The sequence below is a fragment of the Phoxinus phoxinus genome (genome assembly GCF_949152265.1).
Source record: "Phoxinus phoxinus genome assembly, chromosome: 1".
Classification (NCBI taxonomy): Eukaryota; Metazoa; Chordata; class Actinopteri; order Cypriniformes; family Leuciscidae; genus Phoxinus; species Phoxinus phoxinus.
In genome coordinates, this window is record NC_136876.1 from 40,847,145 (window position 1) to 40,871,826 (window position 24,682).

At 36.4% G+C, this 24,682-nt stretch overlaps 2 protein-coding genes across 2 annotated transcripts; both read left to right on the forward strand.

Annotated features, from left to right (window-relative positions):
• The first annotated feature begins 1,674 nt into the window (after positions 1–1,674).
• Positions 1,675–4,313, forward strand: LOC306995697 (ecto-ADP-ribosyltransferase 5-like). The gene is made up of 3 exons (XM_079607499.1): positions 1,675–1,768; positions 2,402–2,486; positions 2,563–4,313. The coding sequence occupies exons 2-3, from the start codon at positions 2,436–2,438 to the stop codon at positions 3,352–3,354; spliced, it is 843 nt and encodes a 280-aa protein (XP_079463625.1). The 5' UTR covers positions 1,675–1,768; positions 2,402–2,435; the 3' UTR covers positions 3,355–4,313.
• A 17,797-nt stretch (positions 4,314–22,110) lies between these two features.
• LOC306995707 (ecto-ADP-ribosyltransferase 4-like) lies at positions 22,111–23,622 on the forward strand. The gene is made up of 2 exons (XM_079607510.1): positions 22,111–22,654; positions 22,728–23,622. The coding sequence occupies exons 1-2, from the start codon at positions 22,604–22,606 to the stop codon at positions 23,517–23,519; spliced, it is 843 nt and encodes a 280-aa protein (XP_079463636.1). The 5' UTR covers positions 22,111–22,603; the 3' UTR covers positions 23,520–23,622.
• Positions 23,623–24,682: the final 1,060 nt, after the last annotated feature.

Below are 24,682 nucleotides of genomic sequence, written 5' to 3' on the forward strand. Positions count from 1 at the left end.
TTAAATCTAATATATTTAAAGAATTATGATGAGGAAATACAGTGCCTTGAATATCTTTGCAGTCAAAGTGTCCAGCGTTTGCAGCATACAGTACCATTGGTGGCATTACATTTAGAATGATGAAAGGAACCGTAGAAACAGAATAAATTAAGCAGAATTTAATTTTCGTTGTAACCGCTACTCAGATTTTTGTATGTGGGCATGTTGATGGCTACAGTTGTGGGTTATGTTGACGCCATGTTTGTGACGGAGATGTGGTAGTTCTACTATGTGTGTCTTATACTGTTTTCTAGGGTGTATTTTTCAATAGGATCAAAGAAAACACGTAGCCGGTTATTTTTATAAACGGACATTTCACCCCTCTCCGTTTTCAGAAAAGTCTTCGTTTACACGAACCCGTTTATATGCCGTCAAGAGCATGCCAAACCTATAGGTGGCAGTGTAACGAGAAGCTCAAGCCCACGTTAGCCAATCAGAATCCCGAAAATATAGGTCGCACAAGTTCTGTCGCATACTGTGACGTCGACTGCCTAAAACCCCGTTTTTCTCAGTTTACATGCAAACGTGAAAACGGAGTTTTCCAAAATCTCCACTCTGGCCGGAGTTTTTAGAAATAATCGTTTTCAGAGGAGAATTCTCCGTTTGCGTGTAAACAAGGGGCACAACCGAAGGGAAATGTCTCCGTTTTTCAAAAAAGAATCGTTTTCAGAGGAGAATTATCCATTTGCGTGTAAACGAGGGGCACATCCGAAGGGAAATGTCTCCGTTTTCAAAACCAAAACCAAGAATGGTATCCAAAAAATTTCAATAAATCGTCAACATCTATACCTCTGTTAATTCTCACTAAGACCTTCTGTAGACGTATGACAGAAATAAAGTCAGTCTGGTTAGTAATAAGTGAGGTTGGTAATGCTGTTTGTGGAGTTGTTTAATCCTCCTCTGCTGAGATCTTGCTGTGGTTGGAAGTCAGTTGTAGTTCTTGAGTTTCTCTTTCCTTCAGTGATTCTGCTTCTTGACAGCAGGTGTTCATCATTAATGTCCAATCATCACTTAATTAATAACTTAATCTCATTAACGTTAACTCTGATTCAGAGTTATTTTAACTCTCTATAGAGAGGGACCAAATGTTATCTGAGCAGAGTTAATTTAACTCTGGGGATTTTGCTGTGAAGGAACAGGACATGTACATCATGAGTAAAGAGCCTGAAGGGAACCAAAGGCCTGCTTATTTAAGAATATGCTATAGTGCAGTTTCACATCCTGATGCAAGATTCTCTGAAAACCTTAATAGATTTTACTTAGGGTGACCATACATCCTCTTTTTCCCAGACATGTCCTCTATTTGGACCTAAAAAAAAATGCGTCCAGCTGGGATTTCTAGATCGCCCGAAATGTCTGGGATTCGTCTTTTGCTTTCTACAGTCGCCATTCCTTATGTTTACATGCACAAATTTTGTTTCAATCGGACTGAACTCATTCTGTTTGATGAATCTGAATGTAGTGTTTACATGAACGCTAAACAAGTGATGGGTAGAAATGTGTTTTTGCATTGCTTTAGGTCCCGCCTTCTCGCACGTCACCATTGGCCGGTTGGCCATGTACGTAACACAAACATTGGTCAAACTGCATGATGTAACAAAAAAGCAAGCTTCCTTATTTAATGGTTTAAATACTGCTGTTGTCGCCTGACTGGATGACTCTTCTCTGATCTTCTCTCATCAATGTTCCTGAGCAAGTGAAGAACCTTACAAAAAAAACATATTCCAAGGTAATTTACATTTTACATTTAATCATTTAGCAGATGCTTTTATCTAAATCGACTTATAAATGAGGAGAGCAATAGAAGCAATCAAACTAACAGTAGGACATACAGTCTCAGTTACAGTACATGCATGTAGAAATGTTTTTTTTTATTTTTTTTTATTTTTATAATAGATAGAATAGTAAGTGTTAATGGGTCAAGTGTTGACGAAAGAGATGCGTCTTCCACAGTTTCTTGACAATGTTTAAAATTTAGCAGCTCGGGTTGAGTTAGGCATGTCATTCCACCAGCTTGGAACGGTCAAGGTAAAGGTCCATAATAGTGATATTGTGCCTTTTTGGGATGGCACCACAAGGCGCCGTTCACTTGCAGAATGCACGCCTCTGGATGGCAAGAAGGTATTGTAAAAGATTTAAAGGGGTTAAATGTATTATTCTTTATTTATAAATTCATTGATTAATGCCCTCATTCATTATTTTCTAATGGTTTGCTATCTAGCAGAACATTCCAAGTACACCAGGGTAAAACTTTATGGTGTAAAATTTTTAGTGTGTACATCTGTCCATATTTCTCTTGAAGTGATTGGAGATTTTGTGGAAAAACTGTTCTCATTGTCTTTCATCGTCTGTTCTTCACTAGATCTAGATCGTCTGAGGGATTTGACTGAATCAAGATGTTGCTGATCATTGAAGCTCTTCTTCTCATTTTAGCTGCTCTAGGACAGGTAAGCTTGTGTTCTAGTATGAATATTACAGACATGAATACTGATGATGTGATCATTATGATTTCTGTTTCTGTAGGAGAACGGCGCTGCTGCTGTTGAAGGACAGATATATCCATTGGATATGGCACTGGATTCTGTTGATGATCAATATATGGCCTGTGGAAAGAAAATGGCATATCTGGTGAGGAATAAATATCTAAAGAAGGAAATCAATAACTCAACTGAATTCAAAAAGGCGTGGCAAGAAGGTGAAAAGAATGCCAGAGCGCCAGAAGATAAATTGACAAAGAATCATTCCATTGCCTTGTATGTGTACACTAACCTTAATTCTAGCATATATAGCACTTTTGATATGGCTGTTTATAATGGTAAACAAAACTACAGAGACCAGACATTCAAATGGTATTCACTTCAATTTTTGTTAACAGATGCAGTACAGATATTGACTAAAAAACAAAACAAATGCAAGTCAACATATCGTGGTACGAACGCTGAATTTTATAAGAATGTCACAGGCACAGAGGTTCGCTTCGGCTCATTTGCGTCATCCTCTCTTGATCGTAAAGTCGCACGAGGTTTTGGAACTAAATCTTGTTTTGAAATCAAAACTTGCAAAGGTGCTGATGTGATCAAATATTCTAAGTATGCTGAACAGAAAGAGGTGCTGATTCCTCCAAATGAGACGTTTAAAGTCACTGCTGTTAAGACAAGAAAAGACCAGAAAAATCTCTGGTGTGAGACTGTGTACAAGTTGGAAAGCTCTGGAAAAAGAAGTGAACTGAATTGCTCAGTGGCTTTTGGTAAATCAGTTGTAAGTAAATGCAGATGCTCAAATGACCTTTGCACAATGTATGGAATATCACGGTAAAGCTACTTTGAAACTACAATCTGTATTGTATAAATAAGTATATAAAAGCAGCCTAAACTTCAGTGTTAAACGAACTCTCCTGGTAGTTTATTTGACTCCACACCCAAGAGTGTTAAATTAATACTGAAGCATTGTTGCATTTAATGAGATAACTAAGTGATTAATTGAGTGATGATTGAGCATTATTGAAGACACCTGATGTTAACAAGCAGAATCACTGTCTAAAGGAGAAAATCTCATTTTTAAGTCACCATTATGGAGATAATAGTTTGCTTTAGTTGTGCATTTGACACTTACATTTGTAACTTTTTATTTTGTCTGGTTGCATTAACTGAGTTATAACAATCAGATGAACAAATAGAAAAGGTGATCTGGTGGTGTTGATTATGTTTTAACATAATCATCATCAGAGTTAATTTAACACTGGAGTTTTTGTTGTGTTTATACAACTGACAGGATAACAATTGAACAAACTCAATCACACTGATAGAGAAATTCATATTAGGCAGAAAATTGGTCAGAACGGCACTGCCACCAGTTTTTGTTTTCCCTGTTATTTGATCCCACGATCTTGGCATTACTAATGCCTTTCTGTACCGCTTGAACTAAAGTAATACTTCAATTTGTATGCTGAGTGCTTTGAATTTACATCATTACATTGTTTACTTCACTTCCACACTTAATTATCCACATTCTTTTTGTATTCTACGAAAATTATTTGATCATGCAATTGTGACGTAAATGATTTAAAGATCTGTATTGATTTACTTGTTTTTCTTTTCTATTACTGTAATGTAATGTTATGTTGTGTGCTGTATTGTCTTCACAAGTAAGTTGAGATAAGCATATGACAATGTTGTGTAGCAGTTTCCATTGCTTTTGCTTTGCTTGAATAACAGAGATTGAATTTGTGGTGGTCAGATACAGATTATTCAATAAACATAATAAATGCAAATTTTTATTATAACTTGGTCTCCTCAATCTTGCTATGTCTGCATCATGGCCAGTTAGTTGGAAAGAGTTAAGCCTGGTCAGCCTGGTCTCATTGTTAATACGTAGGTATTAATACGTAATTTTCAAAACGTACTTATTTGTACGTTTGGATAGATGCTGACACGTATACTATGGACGTATCTGCAACATTACGATTTTACAGCTACAAAACGTTAACTATTTACGAATATTTCATATCATAAAGATATCTGTATTTCCATTTTACAGATAAATTTAAGATCCCTTAACCCTACTCCCAAACCTAAACATACCCATTTTATAATATAAAAATGATAAAACATAATGGACAGAGATGTGTAAAAATATATTTTGAGGCACTAATCCTACTCCTAAACCTGTAACCATTTCTTAAAACTATGTAACGTTAGGCTACAAATTATGAAGAAAAACATAACAGAGAGAAAAGTGTAATCACAATAATTTATTTACTGCGAAAATGTCAAAACCGGTACCAAAAGTCGTTCACATGACGATGTTTTGCAGTTGCAGTCGCAGTCCTATCTGGCAGTATAGTTTTGTATGAGGTACAGAGCAGAATTTAAGATATTAAAGGGGTGGTTCAGGATTTTGGACATTCATAATTGAACCACCAGTAGGCTGGTTAAAGTAACAGTGAAGAGTTAAAGACAATAAAGTGATTAATTGACTGATGAATGTTTGATTATTGAAGACACCGAAGGAAGGAGAAACAAAAGAACTACTCCTGACTTCCAGCCGCAGCCTTAGGCTATGTTTACACGGAAATTATCTGAAGAGAAAACGCAAAAGTAGCGTTGCGTTATGTTCTTTTATTCTGCGATTAGACGAGCGTTATAGGGGGGAAATCTGCGTGCATATGGTGATGCAAAAAGTGTGTGAAATTCAATGTAGTATGCACTCCAGGCAGCTAGGTGGCAATGTGAAGCACTGCCACACAACAACACCAAGTCCGCGCGCCTGCGTACAACCTTCCTTCTACTTCTCTCCCTAGTAGACTTTTGCGTTTTTTACCCTTTAGACGGGAACGCGACGGTGGAGCGTTTTTAAGATTTCCACTCTGGAGGGTGGATTAACTTTTTTACGTTTTTAAGCCCCAAAAACGCAGTGTAAACGAAAGGCACATCTGATAAAATATAAACAGGGTGAAAAAAGTGTAAACAGGGCCTTAGATTAAATCAACTTAAGATAAAAGACATTAAATCTGTGAAGATCTCAGCAGAGGAGGATTAAACAACTCCACAAACAGCATTACCAGCTTCTTATTACTAACCAGATTGACTTTATTTCTGTCAATACATACAGAAGTTATTTTTGAGGTTTAGATGTTGACGTTCGATTGAAAATGTTTGATGATGATCATTATTTGATTTAGTTGGTCAGTTTTACTCTTGGCTTTTTGTGTCAGTTTTTTTTTTATTTGTGTAACATAAATTGTTGTAAAAGAAGCCAGAAACAAAGATGATCAGGTGATATAGTTCTCATCATCATAAAGTAGAATGATTTGCTAATCTAATCACTAACTAAAAGTAGTTACCTGTTAATAATAGATGATTTTGATGATTAAAAGATCTAGTAGTGATAGGTGAAAATAAGCTTTTCTTAAAATTAAATAACTCCCCATTTTCTCAATTTATGTAGATGCTATTCTAGTACTATTCTTTTGGTTCTACATGAATTTTACACATCTCTCACATCACATACCAACCCTATAGGTGGAGGATGCTGTAAAGTGAGAGGCATGTTATAACAGGTTCATTTGACAGTTTGAAAACTTATCTTATCTAAAAATATACAGAGCGGTCATTGAGAGTGTGCTAACATCCTCCCTCACGGTCTGGTGTGCCTCTGCGTCAGCCCGCGCAAAGGCCAGGCTACAAAGAGTCGTCCGGGCAGCAGAGCGTATCATCGGCTGCCCCCTGCCCTCCATCATGGACCTGTACAGCTCCAGGTCCATTAACAGAGCTGTGAAGATTGTTGCATTCACATCTATTGTATCTGTATGTATGTTTTCAGGCAGAACTGTACGATTACATGTTATGCAATTTGGCACAGTTATAAGGGCAGTTTCTGAAAATAATCTGACCAAATGTGTAAGTCTCTCAAACCCTCTAGCGCCACCAACAGTTTATATTTTACTAGCTAATTCATTTTTGGAATAAACGGTCTACCCACGTTTAAATGGTGTTGTGTTGGACATACTTGTTCAAACTCGTCCTAGAGCTTTCAACAGATCAACGCACATTTGAGGGAGATGTTCTTCAGACAATAACAGTCAAAACGATCTTTGTGATATTGTTAACCGTTCCCATGCGAGACAATGAATGAATGATGGTCTATAGACTCCATAAAGCAAGTGAGGACAGATGTTTGATGTACTGACATGAGAATGGTGATTTCATACAAAAAAGAATGACGTTTGTTGTAGCAGGAGGAATTTATTATTTTGTGTAAACTGAAAAAGAATAATCCATTGTGTTGACTTTACTGAAATACTTCATCTGGACAAACAATTGTACACTAAGAATACCAGTATATGCTGCAACGAGATAGCATGGTACCAATATATTTGTCTAATATTAAAGTAACATATTTACACTTCGTTCACAGAAGGAAAGAATTATGAGAGTTTTCGAAAAACATCAACGATATCTCACGACCAATTCGTACGAGTGATTAAAAGGTGACTAATTCGTACGAATTCTTACAACCTCACTACGAATTTGTATGATTTGTCTAAACCCACGTGATGGGTATAGGTTTAGGGGCGGGGTCACGGGTAGGTCATTCGTACGAATTCACACGAAATGGGCAACTCGTAAAATATGTACGATTTAGCAAAAATCTTACTAATTCGTACAAGTGAGGTCGTATGAATTTGTATGAATTAGCCACCTCGTAAAATTTGTACGAATTGCCGTGAGATCGGGTTGAAAACATACATGTTTTTACAGTGTACTGTAAATACATCATGTATCTCACACACACACAGACACACACCCAAAAGACATGGACATGGATGATTTCCAATATACAAAAGCCACATTCATCTTCTCTCAATTTGAAGTGTCGTTGTCGTCTGGCTGTGAGGGACAGACTTTTCTGATCTTCTCTCGTCGTTGGTCCTGAAAATAACGAAACGGAATCGGACAACAAGAAACAACAGTATTCTCAGGTAAGTTTGTGATTAAAGGTCAATACACTTCTAGTGAACATCACAGGTTTAAGTGATTATTCAAATAGTTCTTTTTTTGATAAACAGTTTTAATGTGTAAATCTATGCACATATTCTTATTTCAATGATGGTTAGAGAGAACATGGCAAACCTGCAATGAAAACCATAATAAGTTGATTGAACTCAATTGATTTGAGTAAACTCGTTCCCTCAATTTAATTGAGTAATGGTGTCTCCCAAAACGTGCATATTTAAGTTTACTTAACTTGGCGCTCTTGACTTAAATTGTTTAGTTCACCAAACTTGACAATCATTTAATGTACTTAAACAATAAAGTTCCCTTAACTTAGTGTTAATTTCAAGTGCACTTGTATATTTAAGTAAACTCAACATGAAAATTTTACTGAAATTAGAAATTAATTCTAAATTTTAAAGTTATTATTTTTGACTGAACAAATCAGGTTCGATTAAGCTCATTTTCATCCTCCTCTCTTGATCATAAAATAATACAGGGTTTTGGAAATAAATCTTGTTTTGAAATCTACACTTGTAAAGGTGCTGATGTAATCAAATATTCAACGTATCCCGATGAGAAAGAGGTGCTGATTCTGAAATATGAGAAGTTTAAAGTCACTGCTGTCATGAACAGAACAGATCAGCCAGATCTCTGGTGTTTGTGTTGAATAGCAACAAGAAGTTAACTGAACTGTGCATTGTTTAACAATGGAAACCATGCTGCTTTCCTTAATGTTTTACTAATTTTGCAATTATTATTTTACATAGTGTTTACCTGCCAATAATTTAAAGGTATGTTTCTCATTGATTGTCATGCTTAAAAAGGGATAGTTACATCATATTTAGTAGTGATGGGACATTTTTTTTTTCTGAACTTAAAATTAATTGTTGCTTCAGTTTCTAATTATTATTATTATTATTATTATTATTTTTAAAATATTACAATTATTTGATCTTGTTTCATGAACACATGCCCGCACATGTAAAACAGTAAAACCGTGCTGTAAAAAAATCTGGAAAAGTTCTGACAGCAACATACCATTTTCCATTAAAACTGTAAAACAGTGCATTCTGGGTAATTTTTGTAATTTTCGAGAAAGTAATCTACAGTAATATATTTTGAATATACAGTGCTCAAAGTAGACACTCAGAGGCTGCATGTGTTCCAAATCACACCATGTACCCTCATTCACTATTCCCTAGTTCACTAATATAGCTCACTTGAGAGAGTGAATGGAAAGAAGAGAGTGAATTCAGACACTGATGAAAACCTGCTGTTAACACACAGAATCACTGAAGGACAGAGAAACAAGAACAGAAAAAAGATTCATACGCTGATTGTTGATGTCTGTGTGTTTCACTATAGACTAATTTGTTGTGCTCATTGTTGTCAAAATCGTATTGCTGCAGAATTGCTGGAACACAGAGATTGTATCATACATGTATTGATAGCTCAATCAAATTGTATTTGATTAGAATCAAATTACATCAGAAAATCTGGTTATTTCATGATGATTATAAAACCACCATCAGGAAACCATCATCACCTGATCTCATTTCTCTTTAGCTTTCTTTGCTGCGGCAAATGTGTTTGTCAATCACAATCACATAGCAGCAATTAAAGATAAAAGATTAAATAAGAGTTAAGAGCTCAACTAATGGAATCACTAAACACTGTTATGGTGACTTCAAATAAACCACTGTTAATTCTCAATAAGAACTTCTGTAGACGTCTGACAGAAATAAAGTCAGTCTGGTTAGTAATAAGTGAATCTGGTATAATAATCTGAATCGGTTTGTGGAGTTGTTTAATCCTCCTCTGATTTTTCACCCCAAAAAATGTTCCTTTTGGGGTGAACTAATCCTTTAAGGCCCTTTCAGGGCCCAACCAGTTTAGAAACCAGTTTCTTTCATACATGTACAGAAGTTATTGCTGAGAATTAACAGAGGTTTAGATGTTTATAGACACAGCTGCAAGTCCTCTCTCATCCTTCACGGTCATTGCTTCTCCTTTCATCCTTCCGGAGCTTCTCCTTGAGACTCGAGACCGGTGTGGCACGCAGGTGACACTCATTAACACTGGCGCCACCGGCCTCGGTTCATTCCCACAGCTCCCGGCCCTCGCCCTGCTTGCCACAACATGTTAGAACATTATCCCTCTTATAAAGTTTAAAGCATGAAGTTTCCCAGCGGGCACTCGATGTGGACAACTCAACAAACAGCATTACCAGCTTCACTTTCTGTCATACGTCTACAAAAGTAACAGAGGATAAGATGTTGATGTTTTAATAAAATGTTTGACTTGAAGTCACCATAATGGCAATCAGTGTGTTATTTAGTTGGACTCTTGACTTTTTAACATCAGTTTTTCTCTGACTTCTGTAACTGTGTTTAAAAGACACATTCATTATGTTGAAGCCAAGCAAAAATATAATAAGGAAGCAGCCTGATCTTATCCAGTATCTGAACTTTGATCGTATGGGTGATGTGTTATTGATTTATTTTTTTAATTATTATTTTGATTTGTGACTCTGCAGCATAATGTTCTGCAGTGTTTTATTCAGATACTCTCAAGTATTTTGAAAACACATTGTTCTCTAAACCAATTGAACACATGTTTTTATCAAGCTCACATCAATAATCAGTGTTTGAATCTCAACAACGATGACATGCTTTATGCTGCAGTGCATTCTGGGAGCCATGGATGAGTTGTATGTGATGCACCCAGAATGGAAAAAAATGCAGTGATTTGTGTAGTTACCACATTATTTTAAACAAATTGTTTCAAAATAGCGAATTACTTACATTTATATATCGCTTTTCTGGGTACTCAAAGCGCTCAAAAACTCAAAGTGCTTTACATGGAAGAACATGAAGGCCGAATGCACTTGTACGGTGTTTACAGCACCACCTGCGTGTCATTGATGGACATTTATTGTATCTTTTTTATACCATAGCCTAAAAAGTACTGATTCATTTATCTGTTTTTCACTTTTACTTGGTTTGTCTAATCTTCATCAAAATTGGTTCAGATCATTGGCTTCATAACTGCTGCTTGCAGATTTATTTACAATTTAGGTGTGTCCAAATGTTTGAGTAGTATCAGTAATTCTGTCCATCTACTGACTCATTTAATGTCACCCTTAATAAGACTGAACTGATGGGTGTGTTTGTGTGTCCTGCAGGAATCTGGAGTAAAAGATTAACTATTCCATGATCACAATCTACTCAACACAATATCTCTCTTGTTTTCTGTCGGTTCTGACACGACGGGCACGACTCTGCGCTGAGGTCTCTGGAGTGAATATTATCCATTATTCCCCCTCATATGACCAGCTGTGACATTCACAAGAATACTTTTTTCAAGAAGGTTGGTCCTGCTTGGTATATGATACATTTTGTTGTTTTTAAGTGCCGTTCACCAATTGCTCTGATCTTCCTATTCGTTTGCCAGAAGCAATTTTAACTGCTAATATGCTTATGGTTTGTTCTCTATTTGAGAGAGGCAGTTGACAGGGAACTTTCTCATAACTTTGGCTAACGTTCTGGCAAAGTTCTCTCAAAGTTATGCACAAACATACTTCCAGTGAAGTTAATAGAACGTTTATTCAGTGTTATCTGGACTTCAATAATGTTCTCAAAAGGTTAGCACAAAAACTTTATTGATACATTGTTTGTATAAGTTTTTTAATATGTTCCTCGTAATGTTTGGAGAAAATGTTCTTAAAACAACATTCTTGAAACATCCTTTAAACATTTAGAATGGCAACTAACGAATAAGGCTGGGTCAGGTGAGGTCAAACCATATGGTCTTGCTGGTTTCAGACCGGCAGTCTGTATGTAAGCAGTGTTTTGGGGGCAAGCATTTTTTGCTTGCATATTTATACACATTAATGATGTAAATGAAAAACAATATGGTTAAAACGTGGTTATTGAATTATATGATTATAACTTCATAATTTCTTTTGCTCCCTCTTGTGAAACGTTATAATTGTGTTAGTTATGATTACATTAATCAATGTCACTGGTAAACTGGAATGTTTTAAAGCATCAAAGGAATTGGCCTGTTTCAAAATATCTGATCACAAATCAGTTAAAATCAATTAAAAAGAGCTTGTGTACATTGCAAAACAAAAACATTTAGAGATATAAAAACCAAGGAAAATGCCTAATAAAAGCAAAATCCTATAAGCAGTTTGTTTAATAACAGGTATTACACTCAAAAAAATAAATTGTTGAATGAACATGATTTAATCGTATCACCCATTATGCATCTAAGCAAGATTTGAATATTTTATTTGAACACAATATTGGTTTGTAAATTGAACATGATTGTAATATGTCAATGCAACTTCTTTGCAACTAATTGAATCAACATGTTTGTATTGTGTTAGACCAATCAAATGTATTCTCATTCACTCAAAGCACAGGAAAGCAGAATCACCAAAGGAGAAAATCAAATTTTAAGTCACCATTATGGAGATCAGTGTGTGTTTTAGTTGGGCTCTTCACCCTTAAATTATTAACTTTAAGTTTTGTTTGGCTGCTGTACATGAGTTATATCAGCCAGATGAACAAATAGGAACGGTGATCTGATGGTGTTGGTTGTGTATTAACATAACCATTATTTCACAATCATTTAACCTGAATCACTGAACTCATATAGAGTCCAATTTATGGGTAAGGTTTAATTTATTAATTTTAGCTGCATAATAGGTTTAGCCTTTTCAATGAAATTAAAACGATCAAATCAATACAAATAAAAAAATATATATACACATTTCTTTTTTGGGCACACACAGACATCAAGAATAAGTGTATGAATCTCAACAATGGTGACATTTATAAAGCATGTTGCAGTGCATTCTGTGTTGCACCAATCAAAACTCTTTCATAGCTCCCATCATGCATTGCTGCATGAATAAATAATGAGCTTATGATCAGAGGTGATCTGTTTCTCACCATTGCTGAGATTCATACGTTAAATCTTGATGTCTGTGTGTGCCTAAAAAAAATAAATGTGTATATTAATATGTATATATATATATATATATTTTTATTGATTTGATCATTTAATTTCATTGATAAGGCTAAACATATTATGCAGCTAATATTAATAAAATAAACCTAAATCATAAATTGGACTCTATATGAGTTCAGTGATTCAGGTTATATGATTGTGAAATAATGGTTATGTTAATACACAACCAACACCATCAGATCACCGTTCCTATTTGTTCATCTGGCTGTTATAACTTATGTACAGCAGCCAAATAAAACTTAAAGTTAATAATTTAAGGGTGAAGAGCCCAACTAAAACACACACTGATCTCCATAATGGCGACTTAAAAATTTGATTTTCTCCTTTGGTGATTCTGCTTTCCTGTGCTTTGAGTGAATGAGAATACATTTGATTAGTCTAACACAATACAAACATGTTGATTCAATTAGTTGCAAAGAAGTTGCATTGACATATTACAATCATGTTCAATTTACAAACCAATATTGTGTTCAAATAAAATATTCAAATCTTGCTTAGATGCATAATGGGTGATACGATTAAATCATGTTCATTCAACAATTTATTTTTTTGAGTGTATGAGCTCTTTCAATTGGACAGTTTATAACAATTTGATAATGACCCACTAAGCAAAATGATGTCCAAAACACGTCTTTTCAATGTCTTTGTCACAAAAGTCGGACGTTGATAAGACGTCCACTGAGGAGCCAGAATGAAAGTTTTTATGACGTCTTTTTTTGACGTGTTCTGCACGTCCGATTTAGACGTTCATGGACCCTTCGTACAAGATTAAAAACTAGTTCAGATGTGGCCATTGTGGACATATTTTCAACATCATTTATGGTCTCATTTAGACATCACTTTGACTATTGCTATCAGATGATCTTAGTGAGAATTAACAGAGGTTTAGATGTTGATATTTGTTTCATTTGAAGTGTCACCATTGTGGTGATCAGTGTTTGCTTTAGTTGGGCTCTTGTTCCCTTTCCTTTTACTTTAGCTTTTCTTTGACTGCGTTAATTGTGTTTGTATAGCACAATTGTAGTGGCAGAGAAAGCAAACAATGAGGAGATCTGGTGTTTTCAGCTTATTGATGCTGGTGAAATCATCACAAAACAAGCATGTAATGTTGTCAGATGCTGTGGCATTCATAACCACCATCTTTGTGGATCTGCAAAAATGATTTTTACCAAAATTATTAAAATAATCACTTCTTTGAAGATATATAAAAAACATGTGCACATGATGTTTTTGATCAAATGTATCATCTAGTCACACACAGACATCAATATTTTGCATATGATTCACAACAATGGTGACTATAAAAAAAGCTTCATGCAGCAATGCATGATGGGTACCTTAATTCCCAAGCTTTTTTGTTTTGATTGCCACCGTTGTTGAGATTTATATCCAAAATCTCTATGTCTGTGTGTGACTACATTAATGTGGACATGCTTTTTTTCTACCCTCAAACAAGTGAAAATTTAAATGCTAATAGAACCAATTTAATGATTATGTTAACATTGAGCTGATAACACCTCATACTTTTTCTTGGCTTTCTCTGCAACAGCAATTATGTTATAAACATAAAGTTACAGCAGCCATAAAACAAGTTAAAGTAAAAAGAAAGGGAACCAAGAGCCCAACTAAAGCAAACACTGATCACCACAATGGTGACACTTCAAATGAAACAAATATCAACATCTAAACCTCTGTTAATTCTCACTAAGATCATCTGACAGCAATAGTCAAAGTGATTATGTCTAAATGAGACCATAAATGATGTTGAAAATATGTCCACAATGGCCACATTTGAACTAGTTTTTAACCTTATACGAAGGTTCGATGAACGTCTAAATCGGACGTGCAGAACACGTCAAAAAAAGACGTCATAAAAACTTTCATTCTGGCTCCTCAGTGGACGTCTTATCAACGTCCGACTTTTGTGACAAAGACGTTGAAAAGACGTGTTTTGGACATCATTTTGCTTAGTGGGGAAATTTATAAATTGAAAGTTGTTGTTTTTAAAAACTTTCATACTCATTTGGGAACTCACATGTGTCAAAATCCAGCTGATTCAAAAAAGTGCATAAAAGTTATATCAATCAGGAGCATGAAATATTGTCGAAAAAAGTGACAGCATGCATTTCCAACAATTGCTGAAAGATAATTAATTCAGCCAAAGTCAATGGCCAAGTGCCCAAAGGGATTCAACAACCTTTGTACATATGAAAGAAATAAAGCCAAACTGGTTTGTAAGTGAATATGGTAATGCTGTTTTTGGAGTTGTTCAGGTGAGATCATTGATTTTATTTGCAGATGATTTCATAGGCTGTGAGTCAGTAGTTGTGTTTCTGCTTATCCCTTCTCTTTTTTCCTGTTCTTGTTGTTCCTCTTATCTTCAGTGATTCTGCTTTTAACAGCAGGTGTCCATTGCTCAATCATCACTTGCAGAGTGAATCTACTTTATTCCACTAACAGCAACGCTGCTTCAGTCTTACTTTTACTCTCTATAGATTGGGACCATATTTGAAAGCTGAACAGTGGAACCAGCAACATGCGTTTTTCAGCATTAAATAATTTATTAAAATTAATTTGGAAAAAGGTCTTTGTCTTTATTTAACTACAAACACACAGTAAGAAACGTGATATGACACACATAAGTAAGTTTTGTTGTGGTCTTGCATACCAGCACTCAAAAGACAACATATGCTGGTCCACCAGGTCCCAAAATGGTCCCAGCGTGCAAAACATACCTTGCACTGGTGTAACAACCTATCAGCCCAACTGCAGAATACAATGGTATTGTATTAAATTAAGTCAACAATTACAGAAAAAACAGTTGTTTAAACCACTTTAATGCAGTCAGTTGTCCATCAATATGTGCAATTGCTGAAAAAATGCAAATAAATAAAAGACAAGGGTCAAAAATGAACACCGATCAACATAAGGGTGACCCAAAAATACATTTTCAACCAAACATCAACATCTAAACCTCTGTTAATTATCAATAAGAACTGCTGTAGACGTCTGACAGAAAAAAAGTCAGTCTGGTTAGAAATAAGTGAAGCTGGTAATTCATTCAAACACCTGCTGTAAACAAGCACTGAAAGAAAAAGAAAAAATAAGAACACAAACTACTACTTTTCTTCAGACACCGCCTTAGATGAAATCAACTAAAGATAAACTAAGACATTAAATCTCTTAAGATCTCAGAAGAGGAGGATTAAACAAATCCACAAACAGATTTAAATAATGTCTCAGGAACATCATACTTTAAATAACATTCTAGTAACATTAAGGAAACTGGAGATTTTTATGTTAATGTTACAAATCAACTTTTCTTAGAATGTTGAATTGTTAATCGAAATTGAAATTGAACTTACAGCTGGACTATGACGCTATTTTCTTCTAGATCTGCTGTACAGCCGGAAAAAAACTTTGTTGCATTATTGCGTTGAAACATTCTGTATAAAGCTGAGACAAAAACACATTTTCAGAGACAATTAAAAAGTGGAACTTTTTCCAACAAAGTGAGGGCAGAGAGGATGTTCTGTATTCATTGTTTATTCATTATAGACTCAGTAATAATACTGTTATTTTATCGTTTTTACGGATTACAGATGCATGGGAGTGTCAAGTAAAATGAAAAGGAGAATTCTTGAGATTGCTCTGCAGTATGTTCAGTGTTGTCATTGTCCTGGAAGAGGAGGTTGGTGATGGAAAACGTGGGATACTTTACAGATGTATTCATTGTCCGTTTGGGCTTGTTGTATTCACTAAACTTGGAGAACAATAAGGAGTTCAAATATATATATATATGTATATATATATATATATATATATTTGAGTTCATTCAGAAGGTCTTCTTTGACATTAGGACTAAAAGCACCATAGAAGTACAAAATCTGAGGACCAAGTTATTTCAAATGTAAGTAGAATTTCACTGAACACTTTTGAGGGAAATTTATTAATGCAGTTTTATAAAATGAAGAGTGGTTTCCGTTCTGAGATTGGCTCTGTCACTACTGGTGTCCCTCATGGTTCAATTTTAGGCCCCTTACTTTTTAGCATTTGTATATTTCCGCTTGGACTGCTCTTAAGATCACTTGAGCTTAATTATGACTTTTATGCAGATGATACTCAGATTTATATTCACAACGTGGATGTTTCTATTCTCTCATATTGTATTTCTGAGATAAAATAGGGATGATCCAAAACGTTTTGTGCAACTTAACATTAGTGAACCAGCTTAACGAAGTTACAAACTAAATACAAAAATGTAGGGGTTCTCTTGCGAGAGTACTCTCGTGTTGCGTAAGCTAGCTTACGCTACAGGAAAATCCCATTTCTCGAGAATACTGAAACCAAAAATGATCCATAATTTTGTATTATTTAAAAATGCATGTTGCTACAGCGAGCAGACCTAGGCGAGGCAGCTCGTGCGCCTATTGGCTGCTCTGCGGCAACTTGCTGCAACCTATCGGCAAGCTGCCTGTGACGTAAGCACCAATGAGGGAACCTCAGTCGTCACGGCCTGCCAGAATGGGCGTGGCTTATGCCTATATAAGCCAGACCCTGATAGGGTGCTCTTTGATCTTTGATCTCTTCAGCGAAGTGTTCACTCACATCGCTGGATCTCCGGAAGAAGCCTGCGTCGTTGAAAAGGCACTGCAGAGGGACGAGCCATATGCATCGCAGAGCAAGTGACTGAGGAAGCCGGCCGTCTTCTTGCCGCCTTCAGCCGCCGTTCCTGCTGCGCCATCCAGTGCCCATATCCTTTGTATATGAAAGTATAACAGTTCCCCCACCATGTTGCTCCCACCGCCGCCCCCAACATCCCGTCCCATCCCGGAACCCGCCCCTTCGCTGCAAGAGTCCAGTGGAGTACGCGCAAGTGTCGACTCGGAACTTCTCCGCCTCCTGACTAAGGCCGTGGAGGACCTCGGCCTCGATTGGTTGCTGCCTGAGGATCCCGCACCCAACCGGCTTGACGGCTGTTTTCTCTCTGGACGCCACCCTACGCCCCATACGAGGCCCGCTCCGTTCCTCCCCGAACATCACGAGGAACTTTCGAAGTGCTGGAATGCTCCATTTTCAGCCAGGCTAACTGTGGACGGCGCGCAAGACAAAGGCTACCTCTGCATTCCTCCCGTCGAGGAAGCTGGGGCAACACACCTTTGCCCACCGTTTGCCGGATGGCAGTCTAAGTCTGCTTTGCCGTTTAAAGCCTGCCGAACTACTTCAGCCCTCATTGATCGCGCCTACGCCGCTGCCAGTCAGGCCGCTTCAGCGCTTCACTCGATGGCGGTGCTTCAGATTTACCAGGCCAACCTTCTCCGGTAAATGCTTCACTGAGCGCTAATCCGAGGTGCAGAAGACGTCGCAGGCCATGCAATACTTCATCCCGAGACGCTCAAGTTCCGCGACAGGCCGCTCTAAGAAGCAGCCGCCTGGCCGGAACACAGCGCCGTCAGCCGAGAGACTCACACCAGCGCTCGCGCTCTTCGAGCTGCTGCAGGCCGTCTCCCCTCCGGGGACCTAGGCCGAATACTGCGCTGAACCCTGAGCCTTCCAAGTCTTCCTGACTTTAAGAAAACACAAACGGTTAAGTGCGGATGGACCACCATCGAAGATAGCACGCTTCGCTCTCGCAGTCCCCTCAGCAGAGGTGACTGGAAGAGTGTATTTCACAGCCAACGAGCCCGTTTCACAACCTGCTCGCCTGTACCCAAACGCCGTTTTCACGGCGACCCAGATATATCTAAAAAATAGCATTATGAGCACAGCTCGCTCAGTGTCACTCACTCATTCGGGGCCAGTATCAATAAAATCGTCTATAGCCGCTTGTGTTTCAAATGTAGGAAATGTGCCCGCTATTCAGTGCTCACCCCTACTCATAAACACTGCCCGTTCAGTGTCACACACTCACCTAAGGCTCTCATCTATAAACACCCCAAATGTTTTAAGTATAAAAAGTGTGCCCTGTGTCACACACACATATAGGGCTTCCTTCAATAAAACACCTCCCTTTTCCCATAACAGGTGTGTTACATGTAAGCGGATCGGCCGCTGCTGTCAGCGTGCCGCCTCATATACACACTGTAACCGCAGTGTCAATGTATCAGCCCACTCGGGCCTCCTTAATACGCAGCGACCAGAGCCCAAATACTATTCTACCCCTAGCCATACGTGCGAAAGCATGGAAAGTTATCCCGGCGTGTCAGAATGGGTGCTGAACATCCTAAAGCTAGGATACTCACTGCAGTTCGCTCACAGACCCCGCGCTTTCGAGCCGTGGCCGAAACTACGGTGAAAAGCGAAGTAGCACACCTACTTCGCGCCGAAATAGCGAATCAACTGAGAAAAGGGGCACTGTCCTTCCGTTCGGCCTGTCTTTAGCACCTCGTACATTTACGAAGTGCATGGACACGGCACTCGCTCCCCTGAGACAACGGGGTATGCGAGTACTGAATATTTGGATGACTGGCTAATTCTAGCGCAGTCAGAGGCGGAACTGATGACGCATAAGGCTTTACTACTCAGCCATCTAGAAGGCTTGAGTCTCCCAGCCAGAGGATCTCTTTTCTGGGTACAGATCTGGACTCGGTGTCCATGACAGCGCGGCTTACGTCACAGCGCGCGCTGCGAATACAGTGCCTAGCGGCATCATTCAAAGCTGGCAGTATCATTCCTCTCAAATGTTTTCAGAGGATGCTAGGTCTCACGGCCTCAGCGGTACTGCGGCTGGGCTTGCTTCACATGCGTCCACTTCAGCAATGGCTGAGGACACGCGTCCCGCGCCGGGCGCATCAAGTTAACCCAGAGTTGTGTTACTGCTCTGGAGCCTTCACTGTAAAAAAAAATCCCGTATTTTTTACGGAATAATGCTGGCAACTTTGGTTGCCAGAACAATTCTGTAAAAAATACATTAAAACTGTAATCACCTTTACGGAGCAGCATGTAAGTTTTACATTTTAAACTGGTATATTTAACAATGGATTTCAGCAATATTGACATGGCCATAAAGTTATTGAACAAATTCCTTCAGTAAGAATTGAAGACACCTGATGTTAACAAGCAGAATCACTGAAGGAGAAAACCATAATTAAAGTCACCATTATGGAGATCAGTGTGTGTTTTAGTTGGGCTCTTCACCCTTAAATTAATAACTTTAAGTTTTGTTTGGCTGCTGTACATGAGTTATAACAGCAGATGATGAACAAAGAGAAAAGGTGATCTGATGGTGTTGGTTGTGTTTTAACATAATCATTATTTCACATTCATTTAACCTGAATCACTGAACTCATATGAGTTAGGTTTATTTTATTAATTTTAGCTGCATAATATGTTTAGCCTTTTCAATGAAATTCAAATAATCAAATCAATAAAAATACAAATAAAAATTATGTATTAAATTATGTAATAAAAATGAGGGGGAGGGGGAGGGGGAGGGGGAGGGGGAGGTGCAATGCAACATTGCATTATGGACTAAAAAAATAAATTGTTGAATGAACATGATTTAATCGTATCACCCATTATGCATCTAAGCAAGATTTGAATACTTTATTTGAACACAATATTGATTTGTAAATTGAACATGATTTTAATATGTCAATGCAACTTCTTTGCAACTAATTGAATCAACATGTTTGTATTGTGTTAGACTAATCAAATGTATTCTCATTCACTCAAAGCACAGGAAAGCAGAATCACCAAAGGAGAAAATAAAAATTTTAAGTCACCATTATGGAGATCAGTGTGTGTTTTAGTTGGGCTCTTCACCCTTAAATTATTGACTTTAAGTTTTGTTTGGCTGCTGTACATAAGTTATAACAGCCAGATGAACAAATAGGAACGGTGATCTGATGGTGTTGGTTGTGTATTAACATAACCATAATTTCACAATCATTTAAACTGATTCACTAAACTCATATAGAGTCCAATTTATGATTTAGGTTTATTTTATTAATTTTAGCTGCATAATATGTTTAGCCTTATCAATGAAATTAAATGATCAAATCAATAAAAATAAAAAATATATATACACATTTCTTTTTTTAGGCACACACAGACATCAAGATTTAGCGTATGAATCTCAGCAATGGTGAGAAACAGATCACCTCTGATCATAACCTCATTATTTATTCATGAAGCAATGCATGATGGGAGCTATGAATTAGTTTTGATTGGTGCAACACAGAATGCACTGCAACATGCTTTATAAATGTCACCATTGTTGAGATTCATACACTGATTATTGATGTCTGTGTGTGCCTAAAAAAGAAAAGTGTGTATATATATATATATTTTTTTTTTATTGATTTGATCGTTTAAATTTCATTGAAAAGGCTAAACCTATTATGCAGCTAAACTTAATAAAATAAACCTAACTCATATATTGGACTCTATATGAGTTCAGTGATTCAGGTTAAATGATTGTGAAATAATGGTTATGTTAATACACAACCAACATCATCAGATCACCGTTCCTATTTGTTCATCTGGCTGTTATAACTTATGTACAGCAGCCAAACAAAACTTAGTTAATAATTTAAGGGTGAAGAGCCCAACTAAAACACACACTGATCTCCATAATGGTGACTTAAAAATTTGATTTTCTCCTTTGGTGATTCTGCTTTCCTGTGCTTTGAGTGAATGAGAATACATTTGATTAGTCTAACACAATACAAACATGTTGATTCAATTAGTTGCAAATAAGTTGCATTGACATATTAAAATCATGTTCAATTTACAAATCAATATTGTGTTCAAATAAAATATTCAAATCTTGCTTAGATGCATAATGGGTGATACGATTAAATCATGTTCATTCAACAATTTATTTTTTTGAGTGTGTGCAATGACACATAATTGTTATGTGATGCAATTATGTGTCATTGCATCACATAACTGAACAATTTTTATAGGAGTTTGCTTTCTAGATACCTGTACCCCCATACGGAAATGTAATATATGTACATATTTGAAACATACATATATTAAATATATCCACATATGTAAAATATATATGCCCATATATATGCCCATATATAAACCTATTAGAAAAAGGAACAATTGACATATAAAACCAGCCCATATATTTTATGTATGTATAGTAGTGTCTTTTTTATATACATGTCACATATCTTCAAATAGAATTTGTGTAGTATTTGTTTTGTTTTTATGAGCTGGTCAAGAAGAGGTAAAATAATAATAAATAATAATACATTTTATTTATAAAAGATTAGAAAATGAGATAGAAATTGAAATGAAATGTGGATAATGAGATAGAAATTTAAATGAAATGTGGATATGTAGACTTGATATGTAGACTTGAAATAAATAGTTAAATAGTAAATAGTTTGGCATATATAAATTAAACATATCGGTGACATATATGGTCAAAACATACATAATAATAATCATATACATCATATTAATATATACTAATTTAATATAGCAAATTTATATATGTTAAAAATCTATATCAACATATATGTAGATATATGTGATAGCAATATATTGTATTTAGAATATATGACGGCGTCACTAGCGATATAGGGACATATGTCATATATTACATTTCCGTATGGGCCTGTCAGGCAGGTTTTCTGAACTTAGGAGATTCCATGGAGTTGGGCAGAGTTCAGAAAAGATAAACTAGATGATGACAGAGATTATTTGCAATATAAATAAGCCACATTGTGTCGTTGCTGTCTGGCTGTGAGCAAATTACTTTTCTGTTCTTCACTTCTCGTCGTTACTCCTGAAAAATAACGCAAAGAACAGTATCTGACAAAAAAGAGACAACAGTATTTTCAGGTAAGTTTGGGATAAAGTAAAAGGTCAAAATATCAGTGAACATCACAGGCTTAAGTGATTATTTCAAACAGTTCTGCCACTATGAATTTAAAACTGTCTTATGTTGGCGAACAGAGTTTATTTGTGCCTTGTATTGCAGTGATAGATTTAGTATTTGTGAGACGCTATTGTGTTTCTGGTTCTTCAGATCTACTAGATCGTCTGAGGGATTTGACTGAATCAAGATGCTGCGGATCACTGAAGCTTTTCTTCTCATTTTAGCTGCTCTAGGACAGGTAAGCTTGTGTTCTATGAATATTACAGACATGAACACTGATGATGTGATCATTATGATTTCTGTTGCTGCAGGATCACAGCGCTGCTGTTGAAGGAAAGATATATCCATTGGATTTCGCACTGAATTCAGTTGATGATCAATATGACGGTTGTACTGGGGAAATGGCAAACCTGGTGAACACAACTTATCTAGAGAAGGAAAAATCTGCCTCAGCTGAATTTAATCAGACTTGGCAAGAAGGTGAAGAGAAAGCCAAGAAAGCAGAGGATAACTTGCAACAGATTCATTCAGTCGCCATTCATGTGTACACTAACAAAGACTCTAAAGTATATAGTAATTTCACGAGTGCCACTCGTACTGACAAACAACAATATAAAGAGGGGACATTCAAGTGGTATTCTCTTCACTTTCTGTTAACAGAAGCAATACAGATTCTGAAGAAAACACACAATAGATGCTATGTAACTTATCGTGGTACAAATGTTGAATTTGATGTTCAGAGCAAAGAGGTTCGATTAAGCTCATTTTCATCCTCATCTCTTGATCGTAAAATAATACAGGGTTTTGGAAATAAATCTTGTTTTGAAATCTACACTTGTGAAGGTGCTAATTTGACTAAATACTCAAAGTATCCCGATGAGAAAGAGGTGCTGATTCCTCCATATGAGACGTTTAAAGTCACTGCTGTCATGAACAGAACAGATCAGCCAGATCTCTGGTGTGAGACTGTGTTTGTGTTGAATAGCACTGGAACAAGAAGTGACCTGAACTGTTTATTGTTTAACAGTGGAAACCATGCTGCTTTCTGTAATGTTTTACTGATTTTGCAAATTTTATTTTGTGTTTACCTGCTAATCAGTTAACTTGTACATGCATCTCGTTGTTACTGATATTTGTATTTCTTGTCATGCCTAAATCTGATCATTTTGATACTATTTAATGATGGGGAAAAATAAGCGTTTCTAAACTTAAAATGAATCAAATCTTTTTTTCTTTCTTTCTCAATTTGGGTAAATACTTTGGCTTAAAAAATATATATTTTTATAAATTTTACACATGGTCATTGTATATTTTGTTTGAATGTTTAAAACATCTTCTAATCTAATAAATAAAAAACAAGACAAACTAAAATAGTTAGACATGTATTTATGTTCTTTGTACACTCTTCATACTAGTTATCAACATGTCACATATTGTCAAGAAGGTTAAAAGAATGCCAAGATATCAGCTAAATTTTACTGAATCATTCAGTCACCATTTATGTGTATACACTGATATTAAAATGATATAAAAAAGTGGCATACCAATGGTATTCAAGTCACTATCTGTTAACAGAAGTGATACAGATTCAGAAGAAAACACACAAGGAATGCTGTCAACTTTTCGTGGTAATAAACTTGAAATTGATTGATGAGTGTTTTGAACAAAGAGGTTGGTTTCTGTTGCATAATTCAAGTTTTTTGGAACTGGAAGGGGGGGGGGGGGTATTATGTAATGGCATTGCATCACATAACTGAACAATTTTTATAGGAGTTTGCTTTCTAGATACCTGTACCCCCATACGGAAATGTATATGAACATATATGAAATATACATATATTAAATATATCCACATATATAAAATATATATGCCCATATGCCCATATAAACCTATTAGAAAAAGGAACAATTGACATATAAAACCAGCCCATATATTTTGAAGGTGCTAATTTGACTAAATATTCAAAGTATCCCGATGAGAAAGAGGTGCTGATTCCTCCATATGAGACGTTTAAAGTCACTGCTGTCATGAACAGAACAGATCAGCCAGATCTCTGGTGTGAGACTGTGTTTGTGTTGAATAGCACTGGAACAAGAAGTGACCTGAACTGTTTATTGTTTAACAGTGGAAACCATGCTGCTTTCTGTAACTTTTTACTAATTTTGCAAATTTTATTTTGTGTTTACCTGCACTGTTAGCCCTTACTGTAGAAAAAGCCCACATTCTTACAATATCATACCATTTTCCATTAAAACAGTAATATAC